This window comes from Solea senegalensis, linkage group LG16 (assembly GCF_019176455.1).
Source record: "Solea senegalensis isolate Sse05_10M linkage group LG16, IFAPA_SoseM_1, whole genome shotgun sequence".
Classification (NCBI taxonomy): domain Eukaryota; kingdom Metazoa; phylum Chordata; class Actinopteri; order Pleuronectiformes; family Soleidae; genus Solea; species Solea senegalensis.
Genome location: NC_058036.1, coordinates 6,033,497 through 6,058,068, shown reverse-complemented (window position 1 = coordinate 6,058,068; position 24,572 = coordinate 6,033,497). Strand labels below are relative to the sequence as shown.

Below are 24,572 nucleotides of genomic sequence, written 5' to 3'. Positions count from 1 at the left end.
CTGCAGTTATTGTACTTTTCTTGTTTTGTTTGCTTCCTCGTGTTATTTGCGACAAAGCTGCAGATTCATTCTTCTTCCTGCTCCCTTTCATTCAGAATATGGACATTATGTGTTAAATTGTTCTTTCCTTTTGCCAATAAATAAGTGAAATGAATAAACTAAACTCAACTAAATCACTATTAGACACATACAGTAATATCATCTCCCTATTAATTATATGAATTACCGGGAATTCTCGCCACGCTCACCTGGATTTCTTCGATGGTGTGGACAATGAAGGTGTCCTGCAGGTCCTCCATGGCGCCCTCCATCCAGTTGTTGAACGGAGCCGCTCTTTTGGCAAACTCGAGGTACAGCTGGTCGATGGTTTCGAGCAGCTTCTCCGTTTTCTTTTAGGGACACAAACACAACACAAATTCAAAGTCCCTATATATGTCACTATTTCTGCTCCAGAACAGCAGAGATTAAAAGGAGTGAGTGAACTTTATTTGTTATGTTTTTTATGTTCCCATCACTCAGAGAAACTCTTCGCACCTGCAAAGCCTCACTGCGTTTCTGGGTCATAGCCCCCAGAGCGTCCCACTGGTCACAGATCTGCTGGCAGCGAGCGTTTACACTTGGAGAGTCGTAGTAGTCCAGCTCACTGGAACACAAACACAGGTTTGATGCATATTGTACGTATGATAACAACTGTTTTAATTATGCGTTAGACAAGTCTTATGGGCTTTAAAGGAATTCTTTGAAGATTGTTATTTAATTTCTTTGAAGGCATTCTCCTTTTTGGCATTTCATTATATACGACCTGCAAATAAAGTGAAGCTAATCTAAATCAAATCTTTCTGAGGCACTACAAACTCTTTTTTATCCTCACTTCAACTCCTGTGCGATGGCTGCGATCTGCTCCACGCGATCCTGATGTGCGGCCAAGTCGCTCTCGAAGGCCTCGTGTTTCTTCAGCAGAGCCTTGATCTCCGACAGAGAGGCCGTCTCGTAGTCGCGCTTCTGCAGCATCTCCTCCTTACCTGCAGGGGGAGACACAGAAGACGTATGAGTCGAGTTGTTTTCACCTAAAAAAGGGTCAACAGCTCTTGCAAAAATGCCACGGTTGAGACGGTAAACACGGGACAGTTCTCGGACGGATTTAAATCTTCAGTACCATCGGTCCAAGCTTCGTGAATCGCTGCTTTTTGGCGGAATTTCTCTGCCAGGTGGTCGAGTCTTTCCAGTCTGCGAATCTCATTGAGGAGCCACTCTTCGTAGCCCTTCTCTGCTCCCTCCAGATTCCCCCACGCATTGTTGATGTCCTGTATGAGACACGGGAAAAAGATAAATATAGAAGGAAATGTTTGCAAGTAAGGAAACTTTATCTACTACCGTGACCAAAAAAAAGTTAAACTACATTTTACCAACCCATTTTTTTCAGTTCCAGTCAGATTGATACTAACAATACTAGAACTAGTAGACATTATCAACATTGGTTCAGTAACTGATACCCGATACCCTCAGTTATGTCCATATCAGCAAAGTCCCAGTTCTAATTAAAACAGATTTTATAATCCTGCTTGTAAACAGCTGTCAAACATCACCCTATGTCAGCTTAGATTGGCCCAGTGCCCCCCCGGCGACCCTCATGTGGAGGCTAAAGCATCAGAAGATGGATGAACCCAAAAAAAGAAATGAGGGGAAACTGCAGGACAGGGCAATCATTTTCTACGAGAGACACGGAGTCATTAAATCCACTGTAAGGTGATAAAAATATCTCCTCTGATTTCGTCAGCCCACAGGAAAAATGTGTTACTCGCCAGCGTGCCAAATTTGAATAAATAAAACAAGTGGATAAGTGTTTAAAAATAAGCAGTCATGTCATGTAAAATTCAACAACACGCTCTGTTTTGAGACGCTGGAGGAGGAAGATACACAAACACAGACACGGCTGCTTGCTTTAGTGGGGACCAAAGTCTGTGAAAATCCCTGTTCATCAGTGTTTATACAGAATATTAACGTAAAAGCCCTGTTATTCCACTTCCTGAACAAAATCCCCCATTTTAATGACCGTACACAAACACAGTCCTGCTCTCTGTCTCCCTCTTCCTCCATCAGTGGTACTGCAGGAGTCTGCTCTTCTTTCTGTTCTTCTTCGCTACTTCATTTCCTCACTTGGAGGAATTTTAAGTAAAAGTGGAAGAGGTTTTCTGAAGGGTAGCGTTTGAGGAGGAGGAGGAGTTGTGATTGGTGCATCGTTCTCAGTCACTATTCCCTAACATCCACTGTTTTGTGAAGAGGTTAGAAGTTAGAAGAAAGGTTCAAATGTGTCCTGACAGCATGTGATTCATGCAGCTTTGCTCATTTGACGCACAAAAGCCTTTTTTTTGCCTGCAGGAAGTTTGGTTCTCAACTTTTCCCTATAAAAGAATTCCAGTGTGTGTGTGTGTGAGTGCCTTTGACGTTGACGTTTGACGTACCGACACCATCCTCCCCTCCGAGGGCATGAAGGCGGGCCTGTTGCTGAGCCTCAGCTTGGTCTGCAAGGTGTTGAAGTTGATCTCCAGTTGGCATTTCTCCTGCACTTTGGGCGGCTTGTGAAGGCGGCGATAGTCTCTGAAGTCCTCCAGCTTCTGCTGCATGGCCTGCATGGTGTTCTCAGGCAGGCGGTTCTCCAGCCAGGGGATGGTGCGACGGATCCACTCCAGCAGCTGTGGTGTGCATGTTAGTGTGTGTGTGTGGGAAAGGGGAAGAGGAAGAGGAAGAAGGGGGAGGAAAGACAAGTTCAAGGAAGTGAAGATGGTCAGAGAGGAGAGAAGAATCATGCAAAGAGAGGGGGAATGCAGAATCGTGATGGATGGATGGAGAGGAAGAAAATGAGATGTAGTGGATGTGAATAATGTGTGAAAGAAAAAAGTTAAGATAGTTAGTTTGCTATTTACTTGCGTTTGAAAGCAACACACGTTATATATCTACAGCCGTGTTCTTTGCATGTTTCGTCACACTGACTATTTGTTTTCCATTTTCCTTCAGCTGTGACAGAGCTACGCATTGAATTTCTATTCACAAAATATCTATTTTATTATATTTTACAGATATATATGTTCTGTAGCAGTGTTTTTTTTAGCTTTTCTGAATCTTTAAGTTATAAATTAATTCCAGATTTTCACATTTAAGTTTGATGTTTCTCGGATTGACAGTGAATGCATCACATCGAATTATAAATTAATTCCAGATTTTCACATTTAAATTTGATGTTTCTCGGATTGACAGTGAATGCATCACATTGAATTTTCACAATAAAACTATTACTATTATAATTGAGTAAAAATTCTGACAATTCTGTAAAAAAACAAAATCACAAGCTTGAGCTGATTGATTCGAATGAGTTCATAGGTTTCAGATAACAGTTTGAAACTCAGATATTACAGGAGATTAAAGCGTGGAGCTGTTAAATCTTTGGATTTGTTTCACTCCATCCGTTATAATCTCTTATCAAAAGAGTAGTGCAATTAACATTTTCACCTCCAATACTGTCATCGAGTCCATTCTTCAAGTTATTGCATGAATAAATGAATAAAGGCTGCTTTTATTGAGCTGAAATATGTGCTGTAAATAAAATCTGTTGAAGAAAAATGTATTTTACATGAGCTGAAACAGGCAAAAAACATGCTTATACTCCTTTAAAATGTAAATGACTTCTATAATACTTCTTTATGCCTAAGCCTCAGAGGTACAGAGTTTCCTGGCTGCAACTTTTTTGTCCTCTAACCCTAAACGGAGCACAGACACCCCGGGGCTGGGAGGACGAGGAGGGGGAGTGGATTAAAAACATGGGGGAGAAGAAAAAGAGAAGGTAGAGTTTTTTGGTGCGGGTAAAAGAAACGGGTGTGTGCTCACATCACTGGCCAGCTTCTCATAGTCCTCCATCAGCTGCTCATTCTCTTGGTTGACGGCCAGCACCTTGCAGATCCTGTTGGCCGCCGTCTCCGCCTGGATGACGAGGGGGCGAAGGGAGACACAGGATGAGATGCAGGAATAAGCATGCCTGTATCTGGTGTGTGTGTGTGTGTGTGTGTGTGTGTGGCAGGAAATTAAAGTGACGTATGTGATTTGCGTACATATCCGTCCACATCCGTCAGGATTTCCCAGAAGACGCGTTTGGAAGGAGGAAGGAATAGATTAGCGAAAAATGCTGTGAAGCAGGTAGAAACAGGGCGAGCTCTCTGTGATACGGTGAGTTTGGTTTAAATAATGACGTTGCAAAGAAAATAGTGTCCAAATTTGTCATAATCACAATTTCTGACAACTTCTGTGACGATTTTTGAAGATACTGTGCAAAATTTAGCAACATTTATTGGTGAAGTTGAATATATTATTGTATATATAATATTCGGAGAACCTACTGTACTGCATGTAGCCTTCAATTAGCATCGAAGCTCAAAACATGATGTTCCACGTCCCATGTGGGCTACTGTAAAAACAGTAGTATAATTATTTTATCCTTAATTTTGGCCAAATGAAAATTATTTCACCAGAACTTTACACAATGGACCTTTAAGTTGGAGTTTAAAGGTGTAAATATTAGAGATTTAGATGTTTTAATATGATTATATGTCTTTTTCCAGCAGAAAAGACCCTAGTGGCAACAAGTATATATCATATTATATAATATTATCCCTGTTGTCTCTGCACTACTGTCTTTTTATAGAACAGGGGGATACAGTGTGGTTTTTTTTTTTTTAGCTTCTCAACCTACATACAGAGAAGTGGAGCAACGAAGAGCGAGGCTTCTGTGAGGGCGGGGAGGAAACCGAGGGGCTCATCCATGACACAACACTTCCTGAACACAGCCTGTCATTCTTCATCACTTCAATGCCATCATCGTCAATGCCTGAGAGAAAGCCAGGGTTGCCATGACGACATGTACTTGGGTTCAGAAGGAGTGAACGTGGTCAGGAAACGCTCAAAAAGAAATTTTTTTTAGCAACATGCAAATGAGCAGAGAACTGAACTTTTCATCTAGTATTTGACACCAGACATCATCCTGTTCTATTTGTGTGTATATGTGTATATTTTTTTGTTTGTTTGTGTTATCTCTGTGACCACACAGATTTCTTTTAATATTCATTAACCTTCGCCTGATTTCCCAATCGTGACATTCAGACAGAGCTGACCCGTACAAGCCTTTCACACCTTTGTAGTTGTACAGTGTGACAATGCAAATCTAGGATTTTTATTAGAAATCCATCTGTGATCATGATGAAACTAAATCAATTTCCTTTTTAATAACTTGACAGGGAGACAAATGAAGCGTAACCTCACAGCATTTCTGTCCTTTTAGAGAGGTTGACTTTCAATCTCCCCTCCCACCACGTTTCATAGCTCGGAGACTGGCATCCCACACAGAAGACAGCTTGCAGCCTTCCTTTGTGAAAAGATCACAGGGGAAACTTGGCTCGGGAGGGTTGTGCTGCAGTGGAGCAGCCTTAAAAGGCGAGCCAGGATGTGCAGGTCGTGCTTCTGTGAGCAAATGTTAGTACACTTGGCCTGTTTACTGAAAACCCTGACAGCCAGAGAGAAGGATTGATTATCAGGCCAAGAACCACCTGAGGAGTTCATCTGGGACGACGTTTTATCTTTACCAAGCTCAGCCTGGTTTTAGATGGAGACGTTTTTTTTTAAAAAAAAAGCCAAATCGAGAGCAGTTTTTAAAGGTCCAGTATGTAACATTTAGGAGGTTTTGTTGGCAGAAATCAAATAAACCACACAAAAACGCTTGTGTCAGGGTAAAAAAAAATAAAAATCACTCGCTTAACAGAGGCCACTATCTTTCTACTGCAGGCCAAGAGCATGCATTCAACAGGAAGCTAGCTAGGCTAACACAAATGTAGTAGTGAAGTAGTGTTTTGCCCTTAGAAGACACTCATTCTTACAAACTGGACCTTTGAACAGAATGCTCCATAAATGCTGCAGTGCATGTTTTATAATAGTGAATTGTATTTTTAGATTTTATAGCTTCTTTTGTTTCCTTATTATCCTTGAGGTAACCTGCACAAATATTCCAAGGCACTCAGACAGTGTATTTTACAAGTTGGAGAGATGGTGTTTATGGGGGAAACGTCTAGCCTGCAGTAACCGTTCCTCCACCCACTGTTTCGTATGAGAATGCCGACATTTAAAATGTTTTTTTAAAATGGGAAAGTGAATAAATGATCGCTCTATTTATTAAGCCGATTTTTCTTTCTGTCACCATCTGCACCTTTAATATTATCTTCTCTTTATGCCACAAGGAAGGTTATTGCAATGAAAGCCTGCAGCAGCAGGGAAACTGCTTTGCATTTCCATTTTAGGCAAATCTGCAGTAATGTTCCTGGCTACATTATGAACACAAGTTCAAAGTTTAGTCTCATTATTACAGCTTATTTGGTGCCTTAGATGCTAAATGCTCCATTATGTTCACCCGCCTGTGTCCGTGCAAAAAAAAACCTGCTGGGTCTTTTGTCATCTGTTAAGAGTGGAGGGGCAAGTGTACTTTTTTAAATTCTGAGAATGCACTATAACAACTTCAAATTGCAATATCAAGCCTTCAGATGTGTCAGACACTCCGATTTTTGGATTTAATACCTGAGAATAGTTAATTTAAAAGGTGTTTTTGTAAACCTGTTTTTCTTTAGCCTGATATTGGATCAAACTGTGGCATCACAGTGCAAAACAAATGTTGGCAAAGTCAAACTGTAGCTGATCCGTCACACGCCGCCAGCCTTGTCTGCTCATTGTTTGTGTTTTGTTTGCTTAATTGTTTCTTTTTGTTCCCCCCCCTGTTTCTCACCTTCTGCTTGCCTGAGAACGCGTGGTAGTAACACGACACATAAGTCATGACGGCCTTCTCATCTGGCCTCAAGGTGCTAATGATATCTGCCCAAGGAACAGAGGAAGGGAGAGAAGAGGACAGAGAAGAGAGAACAAAAAATGCACAAGAGTAAAAGTGTGCAGAAACACAAGGGGCCAGCAGGGGGCGTAATCACAAGAAGAGGCAGCAAGTCACAAGTCATCTCCAGTCTACCCCATAATAGTTCTTCTACACTATTTAGTTTCAAGGGAACTCTTAATTTTCCTTGGAAAACAGTGACAGCATTTGAATGGGAGGTGAACAAAATGAATATAATTCATGCGCATATTTAAGCTCAGCTCATTCACAAACTCACAAACTAAATCAACAAGCCACCAGTCATAATCCTGCTATGGATTTAGTATCAGCTATCAGTGATCTAATTAATAACACTCAAACTAACTCAATCAACTCACTTAAATGAATCGCTTTGGTTTTTCTGTTTTGGTTCCTTGTAATTAAAATGACACGAACACTGCAAATCACAAGGGCACGTACACATCCATGTCTTCCAGCTCTAATTCAGTGTAGACACTGGAGCAAATATTTTGATAGTACCGCCTTTGGAAATGCTCCATCATATCACAAATATCATATCAAGACAGCTGGTGCTATGCTGCATCGTAAGAAGCGACTCTGCCGGAACAATATTTCTCTGTGAACACTGTTCTCTTCATCGCTCTGAACACACAACTCCGTCCAAACAAAAACCTCCTCCCAGTGGAAGCAGACACCACATCATGTCCCCATCGCAATTACACCAACTGATCGACGACTGATTTCTTTCTTAATTCATTATGAAAACAATTATGTGAACATTTTCTGGTTACTTTGCTCCATATAGCAAAGAAATCATCAAAACTTAATTGACAGGCTATTCAATAGTAAAAAATACTTCATTTATGATGTAAATAATAGTTAGTTGCAGCCCTACACCACACAATCCCTCTGTTTCAGCTCTGACTAAACCAGCACTATCTGGTCCTGCTCCTCTTAGACCTGTGATCCAGAGTCCAGCTGTAGTTTCAGAGCAGCAGAGCCACACTCTGACCTGTAATAACACAGCTGTGTTGAAACACTCGCTCTGCTCCCGGGCTTCCAGACTGAACCTGGCTCTTACGTAAACCTCAGCTCTTCCTGTCCTGACAGTCTGAGCAGAGGCACCGCACACGCTCCCGGTACCTGTTGTGCTTCAACGCAGCTGCCGCACTCACTGACGGGTTATTCACTGTACAGCAGAGAAAGTCACAGGAAACAGACACGGACCTCCCACGACAGACAGAGAATATGCATCCGTTAAAATCAACCGTTAGCGTTCATCCTCCACCCTCCATTTAATCTGTCACTCTCATGGTTGAGCATCACAAACCATTTAAACAGTCACATCTCCCTTGCTGATGCTCGACTTCAGGCCAATTTGTCGCTCTTCATCAGCGACTGTGGCTTTTCATCGCAGCCAGTCATCGTCATTTATCAGATAAGCGGCGCAGCACCTCCTACTCGGCTCGGCTTCTGAACAAAGACCGTAATCAAGAGCGAGTCTGAGGGCCGGCCGTGACAACAAGGTAGACTGGAGACACACTTGTGCTCGCTGCCTTAAAGACTGTTGACGTCCCATCATGCATTCGGTGGAGTGAACCATGCGGAAAGTGAAGGGTGGTGTGCACTGCAGAGAGAAAAGGAGCCCTGTGAGGAGAAGGAGGTTGAATCAGAGGAGGAGGAGGAAGGAGACGCTGCATCCAGGATACCTTCTGGGCGCCTGAGAAGGCGTGGTAGAAGCTAGAGACGTAGGTCATGATCGCCTTCTCGTCCGGACGGGCAGTGCCCACGATGTCTGCGGGGGAACAGAGGAGGTCGGGGACGGGGTGGAGGAGTGGAGGTTGTTAAACAGAGAACATGAAGATACATGGAGAAACAGGAAGTAGAACCTGGGCCCAGGTCTTCACATGAACAACAAGCAGAATGGAAAGACAAACACTCCTCATGGTCCAGATGTGCTGAAGACTTCAATGTCTAAACTAAATGAGCTGAAACTGAACTTGAGGTTAGGGTTCGGCCTCTGACGGAGTTCATTTATTTGTACTGTGAGAGCTGCATATTACCCAGCCTGGGAAGTGTAAAAAAAAAAAAGAAGAAATCACTTTGCCACGCATTAATAGCGAGTGTGAGAAAGTTGTTTTTCAAACTTCTGGCAACATCTCCTCAAAACGCTGATGTGACACAAGTGATGGATTCTTCCAAACAAACTAAGGTAGAAAATCAGCTACAACCTCATTTTAATCTAAACAAGTGAGCAGGGACCATCTACAAATTGCAACACAAAAACAATTACACAGTGTAGTGTCTCTTAAAATGGCTACACACCTCATTAGCCCCCTGTAGAGTTTACTATAACACCGATTTGGAAAAAGGAAGAAAATCTAATCATTCATGTTGCTGTTTTTTCAAATAATCTACAGGAGACTATTCAACATGTGTTTAGCAATTTATAGACGGTCCCTTCACACTTCAGACAAATTCACAACTTGTGTCACAACAATAACATATAACAGACATTAAACACAGCATGAGCAGGGACCGTCTACAAATTGCAACACAAAAACAAGACAAAGCAAGTAATATAAGCATGTAAAATATTCTCACTATAATACAGTGCAGTTTCTACCCATATTCCTGCAGATTTCACTACACCTATCTGGAAAAAAAAATCTTTTTCACTCCCAAAAGATTCTAAGAAATTATGTAAAAAAAAAAAATCCAAACAGGTCTTTTGCAGGTTGTAGACCTGATTAAAACAAGGTTGTAGGTGATTGTTTACCCGACTTTGGTAGGAAAAATCCACCACTTGTGTCACAACAATAACACATAACAATAATAACAACAACAACACACATTATTAATGCACGACCACGTGATATTTCCTCCCATAGCATATTTACATTCAACAAAAAAAATAATGTTTGTCTCCCTGTGCAGCTGCACACAGTGTTCAAGTCTCCAACATCACTGAGAAAAAGTGGTGTAGACTTTTCTAAAGTCATTATCGTCAAGGAAGTTCTACGTACGCCAAAACAAACTGAATTCCCATGTCCCAAAAAGGGAGGGCTCATAATATCAATTCTCTGCTGTTCAGAACCGTATTTGCTTTCAGATTCTTCTTCTTCTTCAACTCTGTTCCCATCAGAATAAAAACAGAGCTCTGCCCTTTTCACACCTTTGCACACCTGGATAATCACTGCACATGTGGCTCAGATCACATCTGCGTCCCGAAAACACCTATCCATCACTCTGAGAACATAAAGTCTTTCTCGCTGTTAAATCACCGCTCACCTTCTGCATCCAACATCTTGGGGATGTCCAGGTACTTCTCTGCCACGTCGAAGGCTGTGTTCAGGTTGGTCATGGGGTCGTCCTGTCCACAACAGACACACAGAGGACTTTTCGTCAAGACGTGTATGCATCACTGAAAACCTTCTGGATGTAAAATGCTGCCATTATACGTGTAAAGAATGAATGTGCGTCCAAATAACTGACAGAAATGTCTATTAACTGCATTTAAATTAAAAATACAGCACATATGTAACATAACAAACAGAGAAATATCGAACACATTATGAAATACCTTTTATATCTATACATCATTAAAGACGAGTATACAATTACTTCAGTAATATTCAGAATTTGTGAAAATCATCACAAAAACATAGCTGATGTCTTTTGCCAGTTAAAACTAGTCGAGATATTTTGCATTTAAGTCAGAAATACAACATACAGTATTTCCCATGTAAGGATTTGATGCTGATGAAATGTGTGCACGTATACATACACAAAGTTGAATTATTAACAGTTTAATTATGATTATTGATCATCAAGTCACACCACTCTTTAAAAGACCATTTAAGAACATTATTATTGAGATGGAAAATGTAATTATTTTTGCATGAAATACAAGTCTGCGTAAGTTATACGGGTTTCTGTGACACAACTGTTTACTCTGTAACTTGGTTTTGTCATAAAAACTGTTTTCCTTTTTTTTTCTCTTTAAAAAAAAGAATATGTATTTATATATATATATATATATATATATATATATATATATATATATATATATATATATATATTGTTATCATTTTCGCTTGGAATCCTTTGAAACTCAGTGTTTGTCATTCACAGTCTGACAGTATGCCGCGACCGGGCTCACCTTGCGAAGTTTTCCGTAGTCAATGAGTTCCGGACGATGCCGATGAATGAGCGCACAGAAACCCAAACCATCTTTCCAGCTGAGACACAGAGAGAGAGAGAGAGGTGTGTGATTGAGGTGAAAAAGAGGAGGAAATTAAATGAGGAATTTGCTTTAATCTTCAGTCAAGTTTTTCCCCTCAGAGTCATGTAGCGCACACACACACACACACACACACACACACACACGGCTCCCATGACTTCAGAGGACATTACATTGACTTACATTCATTTCCTGGAGACTTACTCAAACCTTGACCATAACTACTACTGGCTTAACCCTAACCTCATCCATATTGTCACGTTAAAATGTAATAATTTACATTATGGGGGCTTCCTTTTTGTCCCTATAAGGAAGACAAGTCCCTGTAATGTGACTGTGTAAACCAGGGGCCACAAATTCTGGTAAGGTGGTGGGCAATTTAAGCTTTAAATCCTATTTTGGAATTCCATCATGACGCTGCAATAAAAGTATTCTTGATAATTATTGCACGCCAATTTCAAAATAAAGTGTTTGTTTCGACATAGATCAATGTATGGTTCATTAAAACAACAAAACAAAAAATCTAAAAGTATTGTTTGCTGTTCATGCCAATTGCTGTGTTTATGGGCCATTTCCATTATAACTTGATAGTAAGTGGTGGTCCAGATCTAGATCTGGTCCCCACAACATGAGTAACACCTGGAACCAGGGCAAGATACGTTATCTACAGTAGCACATGGCCAAACATCAAGCGCTGAAGTTTCAGAATAAAGGCTGATAAACTGAACGTAAGTCAGCACAGAGAAATTCAAGATCAGTCTGATATGAAAGAAAGTTGTTTTGGGCAGAGAACGTTGGAAACCTGAGAACTGAAAAAAAAAAAAAAAGATTTAATTTTCAAGGACCGGGACAAAATTGGTAATTGTGGCTGGTTTGAGTTCTGGATCACGTTCAGAGAAGTTTGACGATGTTTCTACACTGAACAGACATGTCATTCTGAGCAATTTGGTTCTGGTTTTTCTTTTGATTTTCCACAGTAATTTCCGCGGCGAGTGATCTCACTGTGACGCAATGTGGTCCAGTTCCACACATGAGAAATGACAACACTCGCGCAGGTTTATTTCGATGTTTGATTATAATATTAAGATGTGAACGTAAACGCTGCATTTGCCAGATGAAGTTATAGCTGCATTTTGTGGGTTCTTTGGCCACTTGGAAGCAACAAAACAAGCTGTAATCATAACTTTCACATGTCAGAGTTGATATGAACCAAACAGTTGTCTGTTTAAACATGCAGCAGACATACAGCAACACTATCATTATTACAGAGTCCTGCCCCTGTCAACTATTCATGTGTCACTCTCTGTTTTTACCTCCGCTTTGGTCTCATCCAGCAAAGTAAATGCTCCACTGTGTGCACAAATGTGATTTTTAACACACTAAGTTATATATATATATATATATATATATATATATATATATATATATATATATATATATATATATATATATATATATGAAGATAATAAATAGAGAAGACACAATATGTAGTGTATTTCCCAAAGGTGACATTGTATTGCATCTTATCTCTTCCTAACATAAAATCTAGTTAAAGATTTAAGAACGTTATCTGTAGATCCATGATGATGTGTTGAATTTTCTGGACGACATTTTTTTTTTTATATATCACTTTATCCTACCGTGTTTATCTACTTATCTCTTTTATCAATTGTGATTCTTATCTATTTATTATTGTTGTATACATCTGAGCCCAAAACTAAATTCCCTACTACATAGTATGTCATATCGTATGGTCACATATGTGTCATATCTCTCCCCAACATACCATGTGTATTGTTTTTCTGGTTGATGTATATTTAGTGTAACCTGTGACTGTGTTACTAAAAGTCTGGTGTCTAAACACAGCGTGGCAGGTTAGTGACGGTGTTTAAGCTGTGAAAGATTTACCGGCAGCAAATGGCTTACCTGCCATAAAGGAGAGGCCTTTAAATGCACCAGTGGGGCTTTTATACGGTGACATTTACACCTGAGGCAGCAGCACTTGAGTGCTTGAGCAAAAAAAAAAAAAAAAGAAACCTGTGTGTCTCTCATCTGTGGATGTACAGTAGATGCTATCACCGCGCTCATGAGTGACCACATCAAAGGCCTCTGCACTGTCACTTCCTCCCTCTCCTGCCCCAGGATCATCGTCCTCTCCCTCAAATGACCTCACCTCCACCTTTTCTTTCAGCTTTAATCCACATCTGAGGATCACAGTGATCGTCTTTCAATAATTCAACACGCACGGAGGCGTCCAGTAACGTCGATCCAGCGCTAAAACGAACACACTCATGCGAGAAAAAACACACTTTGCAAATTCGATTTACTGTCTGATAGGAATCTAAACGCAGCGGTTGGTCACTGCCACGTCCTGTGCGGCTCCTCGGCTGCTCTGCTTTTATGAGAGCATGTCTGCTGTCGCTCTGCTGTTCTGTTCACCATCAGCGCCGTCTGAGGCTGCCTACGCTGCCAACGCTGCATCTACAATTACATGTTCATGTAATCCCAATGTCATTACAATTCTATCTCCTATAAAAATCCAAATAGGCTAACCATATTTTAATCTGATGGTTTCAGGATTAAAGGGAAATTCTTAATTCCTTGAACAAATCTCGCACACGTGGCTTATTAAATTAGACGCATGTAAATATGTTAGGTATACTCAAGGGCGTAGGTTTGCATATGGACAGTGGGGACATGTCGAACATGTCTAACCCACCAATATTGGAAAAAAAACAAACAGATTTTCACTACTAATTTTAGAGACGGGCAATGTGTACGTGTGTGCTAATAATGTGAGCGGATTTTACGAGCGTCAGTGAACGCATCACAGCCGAGGAGATCGGATTACACTGCTGCCTGAAACGAGCTACTGGACCAATTATGAAACTTTCTCGTACACACTCACATTTATTCTCCTTCAAGTATATTTCGGTAAAAATTTGGTAAAATATTGGGATTTGAGTTCACTGTTTAGCTTAAATGACTTACTGCCTTCGGAAAACTATTAACGGATGAAACAAAATGTTGTTCGCAGGGCTGGTAAACATAGATTTCTCTTTTGTTTACAAGCTCCTGTAAACAAAAACTTCAGTTTACGAGGAGGAGAATTTTTCCACTGAGGCTCAGACCATATAAAACTGACTTCAGGTGAGGTGATGCCCGCCTTATTATTCACATTCCGTGGCCTAATTTTCACTGCGGGACGCAGTGATTTGAGCTACTGATTGTTTTGTGTCTGCATGTGAGTAAAATGACCTTCTTTTTGTTTTACAACGACTCATTATGTTTGCCTCCCTAAAGCCTTACCTGATGTGAAAGTTTTGGATGTTGACATTCTTGTAGGGGGCAGTCTTCCTCTGGCACCACAACAGGAGGCCCTCTTTGGCAGATGTCTCTGCAGATGGGAAGAAGGGATCATTGTGAAGATGGAGAAACTCTCTTTCCCTCTCACAAGGCTTGTGCTCCGACTGCCTGTGGACTAATCCCTGTTTAGTGGTGGATTAAGTGGAGCTGGTGTGATTGATGCGTTGTTTCATGCTCTCTGGTTTTTCACTGGATACACAGACACAGTGAAAGCAGCTGAGCTTCAACGCTAACCTGAACAAATCGAGCCTGATCACTTCTGACATTTATAGTGGATTACACAGTAAGTACATTATATACGTTAACAAAGAAGACCTAATCGTAAGCGTTTCTTGCCCCAAAGGAGAAGAGTCGAGTCTGAAACATTCATATTCATATCTGGCATTGTACATTTTTGTTTTGTTTTTTTTAAAGCAAGGTGAGATGAATGAATGAATGAATGAATGAATGAATGAATGAATGAGGTCCTGGCGCTGAAAAACTGTTCATGAAAAAGTTTTCAGTTGCAAACAGAGACAGTGAGCTGGTGTCCTTTTCAATAAAATGGATAAATAAGAGGGAACACACACACACACACACACACACAGTACCTTCCACCGAAATGTCCTGGATGGCGAAGCGGAGGATTATGGTCCAGATCATTCCCAGGGTCATCTTAGCATTTCCATCTACGATCTCTGAAAAAAAGGGCAAAACAAGAGCAAAATCTTTGAATCGAGACATTTGAAATTCACATTGTTCTTCATTCGTGCTGCGGTGACCCCTGACTGACCAAAGGTCTCGTTTGCAGAGATCACCTGGACACTCTGAATCAGAAGAACTCGCGGCCTGCGGGCCACATTTGATAAGATAAGATAGTCCGTTATTTGTCCCGCAGTGGGGACAAATTTGGATTGTCCCGCAGTGCGGACAAATTTGGATTGTCACAGCAGCAAGACAGTAAAGATAAAGATAATAAATATGCATTAGCAAAAAAGAAAATTACACTATAAAAAGATATTAGCACTAATTTAATTTAAAAAAAAAATTGGCCGATCCACTAAATTTCATGTGGCCCACCACTTCATGTAAAAAAATAATAAAAAATATCAAAAAGCCAGAATTCTGAGAAAAAAATGTCAGAATTGAAAAAAAAAGTCAGAATTCTTACTTTAATATCAAAAGTCAGGCTGTTTTCCAAATAGTTTTTTACATTTGGCCCTAATCAGGGGGCTATTTCTGTATGTAAGTGACAGATTCTGTTTGCATCATAAATTCATTTTTATTGTGAATTATATATCGTTCCATATCACTTTTATTTTAACATTTTGTGAACTATCTATCATCACCAACATTTTTGGATTTTGAACTGGATTTCTAAGACCTATTTGTATCTCATTTGACTTAGTGCTGCTTCTTCCACATCACCTGCTCGTATGAAGCGGATATGAGGCTCATATGATACTGGTTAAATGTAAAAAGTTGTTTGAATGTGAGTGTGAGTAGTTGTTTGTCTCTGGATGTCGATCTTGGTCGACAAATCCAGCTGACTTTAATGTTACACTGTCCGTCAGCATAACCCAAAAAGGACAGATTTGGACCTTGGGCATATGTTTGTGTTCTAGGAGTGCTCTCTCTAGTTATTGTTTGCGGTTTTGAGTTTTTCCACAACTCTTAATTCTGTTATTAAATTTGCTCCTGCAGATTGAATTTGTACATGAAGCCTTCACTATTAGATTTCCAACATTAGAAATGGGCAATAACAAGAAGTGCACGAGTTAGAGATGTTACGCTGAACAAAGGTGAAGGAACATACCATTCCTAAAATACTGTGATATGTTTTAAAAGCAGATGTCGTGAGTCTCTCAGGTCGGGAATTTCATTTATCGCATAAAGACCAGATAATCTGTTGAGACGATGCCACAGCTCCACACACGTGGTTTCTCTCACAGGCTGAGAGTGAAGCAGAAGCTGAAATGGTGATTAACAAATGAATGAGACGTGTGATGATTCAGTCATTTGAGCCTGAACCCGTTAAGCTGTCGATCAGCTGTGCGCCTGTAGGTGACGGAGCTGTGAATGAAGCGCCCGTGTCCAGGACTCTCCCGTCAATAACTATCCGTTTCTCCCTCTAATCCAATAAGGAGCAGAGCGCGGCAGCTCCATGTCCACCCGACTGTGACGGACCAACTTGGACTGCGAGATGTCTGTTGTAACGCGGCGTGAAAGACGGCTCAGATTGAATTAGAAGGCAGACTCTGTGGTTGAGCCTGACACATGCAGATTTCTAATGAACATGACTGATCAGCCTCGGGGAGCAACACAAATCCCGTTAAGTCCCTTTGAAACTGGCCCCTCCTTCTTCATCACACACTCACAACAAACCCCTGATGAGTAGCAAGGATCTGAGCCCTCGACTCATCCCGTCCCACCACCACCAGTTAGCAGCGTCCGCTCGACCAAGGGGGGATTCCAGCCTGATAATCCGTCTGGAATGCTGGTCTGGCTTAGGAGCTTTTATACCAGCCTCTGTGCACTGATAGAAAAATCGCCATCATATCTGGTCATTTTTTTACTTCACCGATGCTTAAATTGCAAGTTTTCAGTTAAAGAAAATTTGCAGCTGATCAAATTAATGCTTCCACGACGTCAAATATATAATTTTTTTAAGCAAATGGTAATATTTGCTGTTATAGTTTTGTCGCTGATGAGTTCAAATAAGTAATTGAAGGTCTAAGTGTCTGACATGAGGAAATTTACAAGTTTTATTAAACTTTCCACCTCCAAGTCACTCATAAAAGTCCACCTGTTGAAATCTACTATTAATGTGTAAATATTGTTTATACTGTATAGGGCAGGGGTGTCAAACTCATTTATGTTCAGGGGCCACATACAGCACAATTTGATCTTAAGGGGGCCGGACCAGTAAAAATAGCAAAATAATAGAATAATAACCTATGAACAACAAGAACTCCTTTGTTTTTTCTCCTTTGTTTTACATTTAATGAAGGATAATTTTACAAAACGTGAAATTTCTTGAGCAATTTCAACAATATCATGCCTAAATTTACTATTTACACAGCACGCTGGATCTATAAAAGGCACAATCATTTAGTCACAGGTATCTGGAGCATTTGACATTACCTTTAGGTTAGTGTGACATTTTAACAAATTCATCCTGTGGGCCGGATTGGAACCTCTGGCGGGCCGGTTCTGGCCCCCGGGCCGTATGTTTGACACCCCTGGTATAGGGCTTTTATAATGGATTGATCGGTTTGAACGTTTTTTTTAAAGTTTTCTTCACTTCTTCATGGTCAACATTTCTTGGTTTCTTTGCTCCATATAACAAAGAAATTGAATCATTTCAATTAGGACATCTGAGACATCTGAGAACATCATCATTTCCAGGTTTGGGAAACACTGATTGATCAGCATTTTTCATAATTCCCTGGTTAATTGAAAAAAATAACCTACAGATTAATCCATCCATCCATTTTCTACCGCTTCATCCTCCACAGGATAAAACGTGCTGAGCCAATCTCAGCTGACATAGGGCGATAGGCCTTTTAGAACCCGGAGAAAACCCAGGTACACACGGGGAGAACATGCAAACTCCATAATATACAGTACATCTTTCTTTCGGCTTCTCCCTTTATTATTTTATTATGATTTTGATATCAAACACTGAGCTTCTAAACTTTGAAGCCACAATTCCAATTTCCCCCTTTTCTTCCTTCATTTCCTTTCTCTCCCTCTCTCTCTCTCTCTCTTTCATTTGTTAATACAACATTTTCCTTCCTGATAAATCTTAACAGGCATTTGCGTGTGACAGCGAAAAGGGCAGAAGGGTCAGAGGTTAACCTCATTAGGTGATGGGGCGGCGCTTAATGAACAGGCCCAGACCTTTAAAAGAACCAGATCTCTTGTGACTTTAACCTGGATTTGACTCATTTACAAGTGTTCACATTCTTAAAAGGGTCAGTCCACCAAATAATCCAAAATAACATATTATGTTACTTTTCCCTAATGAAGTATGTCAGACAGCTTCAGTCCCGGTGAGATATCTGCCAATAAGTGTGTGTAAACAGAGACGCCCTGAAACTTTTGCAAAAGCAAACGTTTTTTTCCTCAGTTGAAAGTAAAACACATCAGCTGTGAGGTTTGTGGATAATCCAGAGTAAACAGTTTTGTTTTTTTTGTTGTTTTTTTAAATGTTTCTTTTCAGAGCTTTGAGTTACACAATCCAATTTTCTGGATTGGAACAGCGGAAAGAATCTCAGAGACAGATATCTCAAAACTTGGCAACCGGCGTAAACTAACACTTTGTGATCTTTCAAATATTTTGAGATGAATTAGTGTAAGCTGTTTGAAGTTTCTATTTGCAACACATGTGCAGACTCTGTAGGTTTCAGAGAAGGCCAGAGGGGTAGGTGTTGTTGTGAGACACGAACATAGGGAAATAGTAAGCCAGAGAGTGAGAGTTGAGTGTTTACTCTGCTAAAGACTTGTTTACTCTCCAATGGGAGGAGGACGCACATCCCTAGGTTATTTGCGCTGAACAATGAGCAGCATCAGGCCCTGAGGGGATGGGTGATCCTAAAATTTACTCTCTGCAAAACACACACACACAACCTCCACCGGAAAACACTCTGAAATAAAATGAAATAAGGAGCTCATTAACTCCACAGCAGCCACCGGTACTTCCATTATAATGAGAGATGAAGTGAGAGAGGCCCAGAGAACAACTATACACTATAGAATAGTAGTTATTGATGGGCTAACTGAAGTACTTGTGCAGTGTAGTATTTGTTTTATTTTTTACTTCCTGTGACTCACCCTCTGCACCAATAGACACCAGCTTCACTCCTTTGCTGGCGATGAAGTCAAGTGCTTTATTAACGTTGGAGATCTTGTGGACTCTCATTTTGCCTCTTTCCGGTTTGGCCAAGCGTTCGCCTTAAAAAAAAGAAAAGAAAGAAGAAAACATTAAACAATCGAGGAAGGAGTCAGGATGATACGACTTATGCCTGACTTGGTTCTCTGAGTGCACCATATTTAATATGAATAATGTTCTGGGGTGATACATTAAAAATACAAAAGTGGTGGCCAAAGTCATTTAATTAAAGCTGGAGCACAGCTTTCATCACTACCTATAAAAATCTTTCAATGTCATATCATTTTATATTACATTTAATTACATTACATTTTAGAAAATATGGTTATTCACTTTAATTTTAAGGTTCAGATAAATTGATAACACTCACCGCCCAGTACAAATGAAGCTAACATGAAAAAGAGTACTCTCTCTATCACTCTAACTGTTCTTGTATTCATTTTTGTAATTCATAAATTCCATTAAATAAAATATATCAATAAGATATTTGAGAACCATGAGAGGTTAAAGGAGTATTTAAAAAAAAAACATTTATGCTAGTAGTGCTCTAAATTCCATTAAATAAAATATATCAACCTTGAGAGGTTAAAGGAGTATTTTTTTAAAAAAACAAAAAAACATTTATGCTAGTAGTGCTCTACAGCCAAGCTAAGCTGATTGGCTAACGGCTGTAGCTTAATATTTTAACACACAGAACAAAATATACTGTACTTTTTCCAGTAAAGGACTAGTTAGATCTTAAGATTAATCCAAATATACTGTATCCTGTTAGCTCAGCATGGGTTTTGACTCGCAGACAGATGGCTTACCATAGAAGGAGAAAAAATTTGTTTTGATTCCCAAGGAATGTGGCTGGGTGCTGCCTGAGGTCTAATTATTTGTTTTGTCCTCCACCACTGGATTTTACAAGAATATATTGCGTTGCCACAACTGCTACTTTGCAAAAGAATTCAATTCATTTGCACAAAGACAACCAAGGAGGAGAAGACGGCAGTAACACAACATTACGGATGCAAACATTCAAATTTGAAGGGTTAGTTAAAGTCCTTCAAGTGTTTATTTTCAGTTTAGATTACATACATAATTACATACATAATTGAAACATATGCAAGCTCTATTCATCAATAACTCAGCAAGAAAACAAAGCGTAAACAGATTCCCCACAATGCTAAGGTGCTGGTATTTAAAATCAACAGGTGTCAGTGTATAACCTATGCAAACTGTTTGCATTCACGTAATCCTGTAAAGTGAGGAGCTGTGTACCTGAGATGACCTCGAGCAGCAGCATGAGCTTCAGCCCATCCCTGAAGTCTTCCTCGATGTTCTCGATCTGTGTGCCTGCTTTCCTCAGGTGAGAGTTACACCATGCTGTAAAAGTCTGTAAAAGAAAAAGAAATTTGATAAGTGAACAGCCAATTTACTACTATGACAAGCAAATTAATATTAAAAAAGAGCTTTCATTCATTCATTCATTCATTGTCTAACACCTTATCCTCCACATGAGGGTCATGGGGGCACGAAATGTTTTACAAGTGCATTCTGCTGCTACACATAACATAGACGTGTGGGCATGCATCGTGTAGTAGTTAGGGGTGTGAATCACAGGTCACCTCATGATACGATAAACGATACCAGGTGCACAATACCGATACTATCGCAAAACAACAATTCTGTAGCGATACATCACGATATCTGTCAAACTGAAGAAAAGAACATTTTCATGTCCATGAAAAGTGAAAAGTGCACCATTTCTCTATTTATTCACAACATGGAGAACATAAAGTGCATAAAGTATATTATGTATTGAACGTGGATGGGGCATCTCATAACGTAGCTTTCTTTCCGTCATTATCCCACATTCATTTGAGCAGCGCCGGCGTGAGGAGAGACATGAGGTAGCGAAGCTTGGCGAGTGAAACTGGCAGGGACTGTTTATTTAAGAGCACCTTCATTTGTTAATTTTCCAAAAATCGATATTTGCCCTGATGTACCGATTATCATAATGCACAGGGAACGATGATGATATCACCAAATCGATATTTGACCCACCCCAGTAGAGGTGCTAGCAGTGTCCTGGTAATGACTCAGATTTCACTGGGGGCAAAATAAGGTATGCACTGGAGCTTTAATTAACATTAATACCAGAGATGTTGACATACTTCACTCATCAAAGTCATAAGGAGCTCTGTGTGTGTGTGCCTTCGGTCTGGTCGCCGAAATTGATCTTAGACATTTTAGGTAGTTCATATTCCTACAGGGACCAATAAAGTGACCCTTTAATCGTACGCGCTCACCTTGCACCTTCCCCTGTAATGCTAACAAAGCTCAAGTCCTGTCATTTCTCCATGGAGCCATAACACACTGGAGCATTGTATACTGTATACAGTAGGTGTAAGAGGCCTTGGATTCTCCGGCATTGCTGGCATGCAAACATGCTAACGGAAAACATCTGGAGCAGGATCTCAGCCGCCCAACAGAAGCTGGCATGAAGAGTGGGCTCACTGAACACCCTACTGTGAACGCCTCTTTACGAGTTCCCGAGTTAATTACACCCAGGGCCCTAACATCAGGCACCATGTTTCCAAGGAGGAGGACCTGTAGGAGCAGAGCCAGGCATTCATGAAAGCCAGCACTGTCTTTCCACTGGCCTGCCCTCTACTGCCAGGGAACAAAAGCCACTTAAAAGTCTCCGGAGAACCGGTTCGGAGCACTCGTGGAACTTCCGCAATGAGGTCACACTTGCAACGGAGTGGCATGAGGTTTACATGACTATCAATAAACTGTAGTGCAGAGGAGAGAGGGTTTCAGATGTGTGCCAGTGTCGCTGGCAAGTGGTAGCACACGAACCAATGAGAACGCTGAAAAGAAACTGTGGATTGTGCAGAAGATGTGGAGGGAGCAGAGCAGATTATATGGTGTTTTTTTTCTCCGAGGCTGGAACTGACAGAAAAAGACCAGCAGTGAAGATTTATGTGCAACTGGCAGGCACACGCCCTCAGCCTCTACGACACTGTATTCCTCTTAACTTAGTCGTGATTGAAGCCAAGCACCAACAGGCCCTAAAATATTTCAATGAATCCTAATCAATAGTCTCTTTAGAAGCTGGCCAATGATTTTCAAATGTTGAGGCAGAGTTGTGGTGTCAGCAGCTAGTGTGAATAGTCTGAATAATTTAATCAAAGTGTTAACACAGAGGTACAGTATTTGCTGGCTGTGCAGATTCAGGTTTTCTCTGTGTTGCGGGATGTAGTTTTTGACAAGTGACAGTGCTTTTCCCCCCCCCATCCCTCTGCCCCTTTTGATACATGATCCCACTTCAAACGTTGAAGTAAAGTAATCAGCAAAATGCTACAGCTTTATATCAAACAGTCTCCTTGAGATACAGACTCTTCTTCTCGTAAGGTCATTTTACCTGGTTAGAAAAGGTTAACAGGACAGTGTCTTCAAGGTAGTTAAACTAAGTACATTTTTACATAAAAACTCCTGCTTAGTGCAGCTTTAACGCGAGTAGAACAGGAGGGGAAACGTAAAAAGACTTTGTGTCGACCAACAAACGGCACAGTTGTGAAAAGGACTCAAAAGTTCACAGGAAGAATGTTAGCTTGTTAAATGTGCTGCTACGTTTGGCTGCTCTGGGATAGAACGACAAGCCGCCCCCGTCCCCACCCCACCCGGGCAGTTCCACTAACTCTGGGTCACTGTGGAGTTTAGCAGCAGCTCACAGTGCAGGCTGGCTGCCACCTGCACTGTCACATGACCCGCTGGCTATGTTATGGTCAAATCTCCCAGGCCCCTCAGGTGTCCTGGAGCTCTTGGCAGGGGACAACACTGGGTTACGGGTCCACTGCCTCACTAGATAAGCATTAGACGTCATTATCCTCTCGCCAAAGATCTGTAATTAAATATGCAGTATCAGTCAGTCAGTCAGTCATCATCTAACCGCTTTATCCTCCACCAGAGGGTCGCGGGGGGTGCTGTGCCAATCTCAGCTACATCGGGCGATAGGCGGGGTACACCCTGGACAGTTCGCCAGTCCATCGCAGGGCCACATACACCTAGAGACAAACAACTCCTATGGTCAATTTAGAGTGTCCAATTCACCTAATCCCCACATTGCATGTTTTTGTGGGAGGACTGTGGGAGGAAGCCGGAGAACCCGGAGAGAACCCACGCACACACGGGGAGAACATGCAAACTCCATGCAGAAAGGCCCTTGTTCCAACCGGGGCTCGAACCCGGGTCTTCTCGCTGCAAGGCGAGAGTGCTAACCACTACACCACCGTGTGGCCCTAAATATGCAGTATATTTTACATAAATAAGGAAGGTTCTATTCACTTCATAACATAAGGTGACTCTAATTATTATTATTTAATTTATTATCATTTCTTTTATACACAGTAGAACAGTATTTCTGATTGCTGCCACCAGAGGAAGCTCGCGTACCACTGGTGAAACACGTACCGCAGTTTGAGAACCACATCTTAAATGTGAGGGATGCATCTTTTTTTGCACCAGGCAAACTCGAAAGCTAAAGCTTCAGTCATGTGGCGCGTCGTTGTCATCACAACGAGAGGGTTCCCGTTTTTAAATGACCCCCCTGGAAACATGGATAATCAACCACAGACTGCAATTTCAACCTTCTCCTGGAACAAGGTAGCTGGAGCTGAAAACATCTGCCCCTGGTTTTGTAGTGTCTGAAATCAGAGAGCCATTGTTCCAAAAATAAACTGTTCCTATTATTATTATTATTGTTATAAATGACAGACTAGTATCATTCTAGTAGCGTTGGTGACAGATTAGCAGATATTCACTGCAACATAATTAAACTGACTAGAGCCACCACTTCATCATCCCCTGAGATTTTAGTTGCCATCACTCCAGTAAAACTGCAGCCGTTGGATTTTCCTTTCACAGTGTGCTGAAGTATTTATAGCCACAGGAGGTGGCAGGATGAGGAGCATCTTCAAAACATGTTCAAAAATGAACCCCTTGAACACTAGTATAGCATTCTCGGATGTATAGTATGACATATACTTTTTCTGTTCTGCTCATGCTCATTCATCTCCACCCACTTCATCACGTCCACTCTTGTTGGAATTTCCTAAACGTCCAGGACTGACTTTCAGACAGACTGCAGACCCGAGAGAACCAGTGTAAACTTGTTGCATTCCTCTGCT

The 24,572-nt window shown here is 40.9% G+C and overlaps 1 protein-coding gene across 5 annotated transcripts in view; it reads right to left on the bottom strand.

Moving 5' to 3' along the window:
* The window catches only part of actn1 (actinin, alpha 1), a 61,377-nt gene that overhangs the window by 7,756 nt on the left and 29,049 nt on the right, over nucleotides 1-24,572 (bottom strand). For 3 of the 5 annotated variants that reach the window (XM_044048335.1, XM_044048338.1, XM_044048337.1), the window contains exons 2-14: nucleotides 20,659-20,773; nucleotides 19,338-19,457; nucleotides 15,113-15,199; nucleotides 14,466-14,553; nucleotides 11,076-11,154; nucleotides 10,205-10,286; nucleotides 8,623-8,708; nucleotides 3,883-3,975; nucleotides 2,463-2,693; nucleotides 1,157-1,304; nucleotides 872-1,022; nucleotides 535-643; nucleotides 249-389 (exon numbers count right to left, since the gene is read on the bottom strand). In XM_044048335.1, coding sequence (XP_043904270.1) covers nucleotides 249-389; nucleotides 535-643; nucleotides 872-1,022; nucleotides 1,157-1,304; nucleotides 2,463-2,693; nucleotides 3,883-3,975; nucleotides 8,623-8,708; nucleotides 10,205-10,286; nucleotides 11,076-11,154; nucleotides 14,466-14,553; nucleotides 15,113-15,199; nucleotides 19,338-19,457; nucleotides 20,659-20,773 — 1,530 coding nt within the window. Of the gene's footprint in view, nucleotides 1-248; nucleotides 390-534; nucleotides 644-871; nucleotides 1,023-1,156; nucleotides 1,305-2,462; nucleotides 2,694-3,882; nucleotides 3,976-6,814; nucleotides 6,901-8,622; nucleotides 8,709-10,204; nucleotides 10,287-11,075; nucleotides 11,155-14,465; nucleotides 14,554-15,112; nucleotides 15,200-19,337; nucleotides 19,458-20,658; nucleotides 20,774-24,572 lie in introns of all 5 variants that reach the window. The other 2 variants (XM_044048336.1, XM_044048339.1) reach the window with 1 other exon arrangement.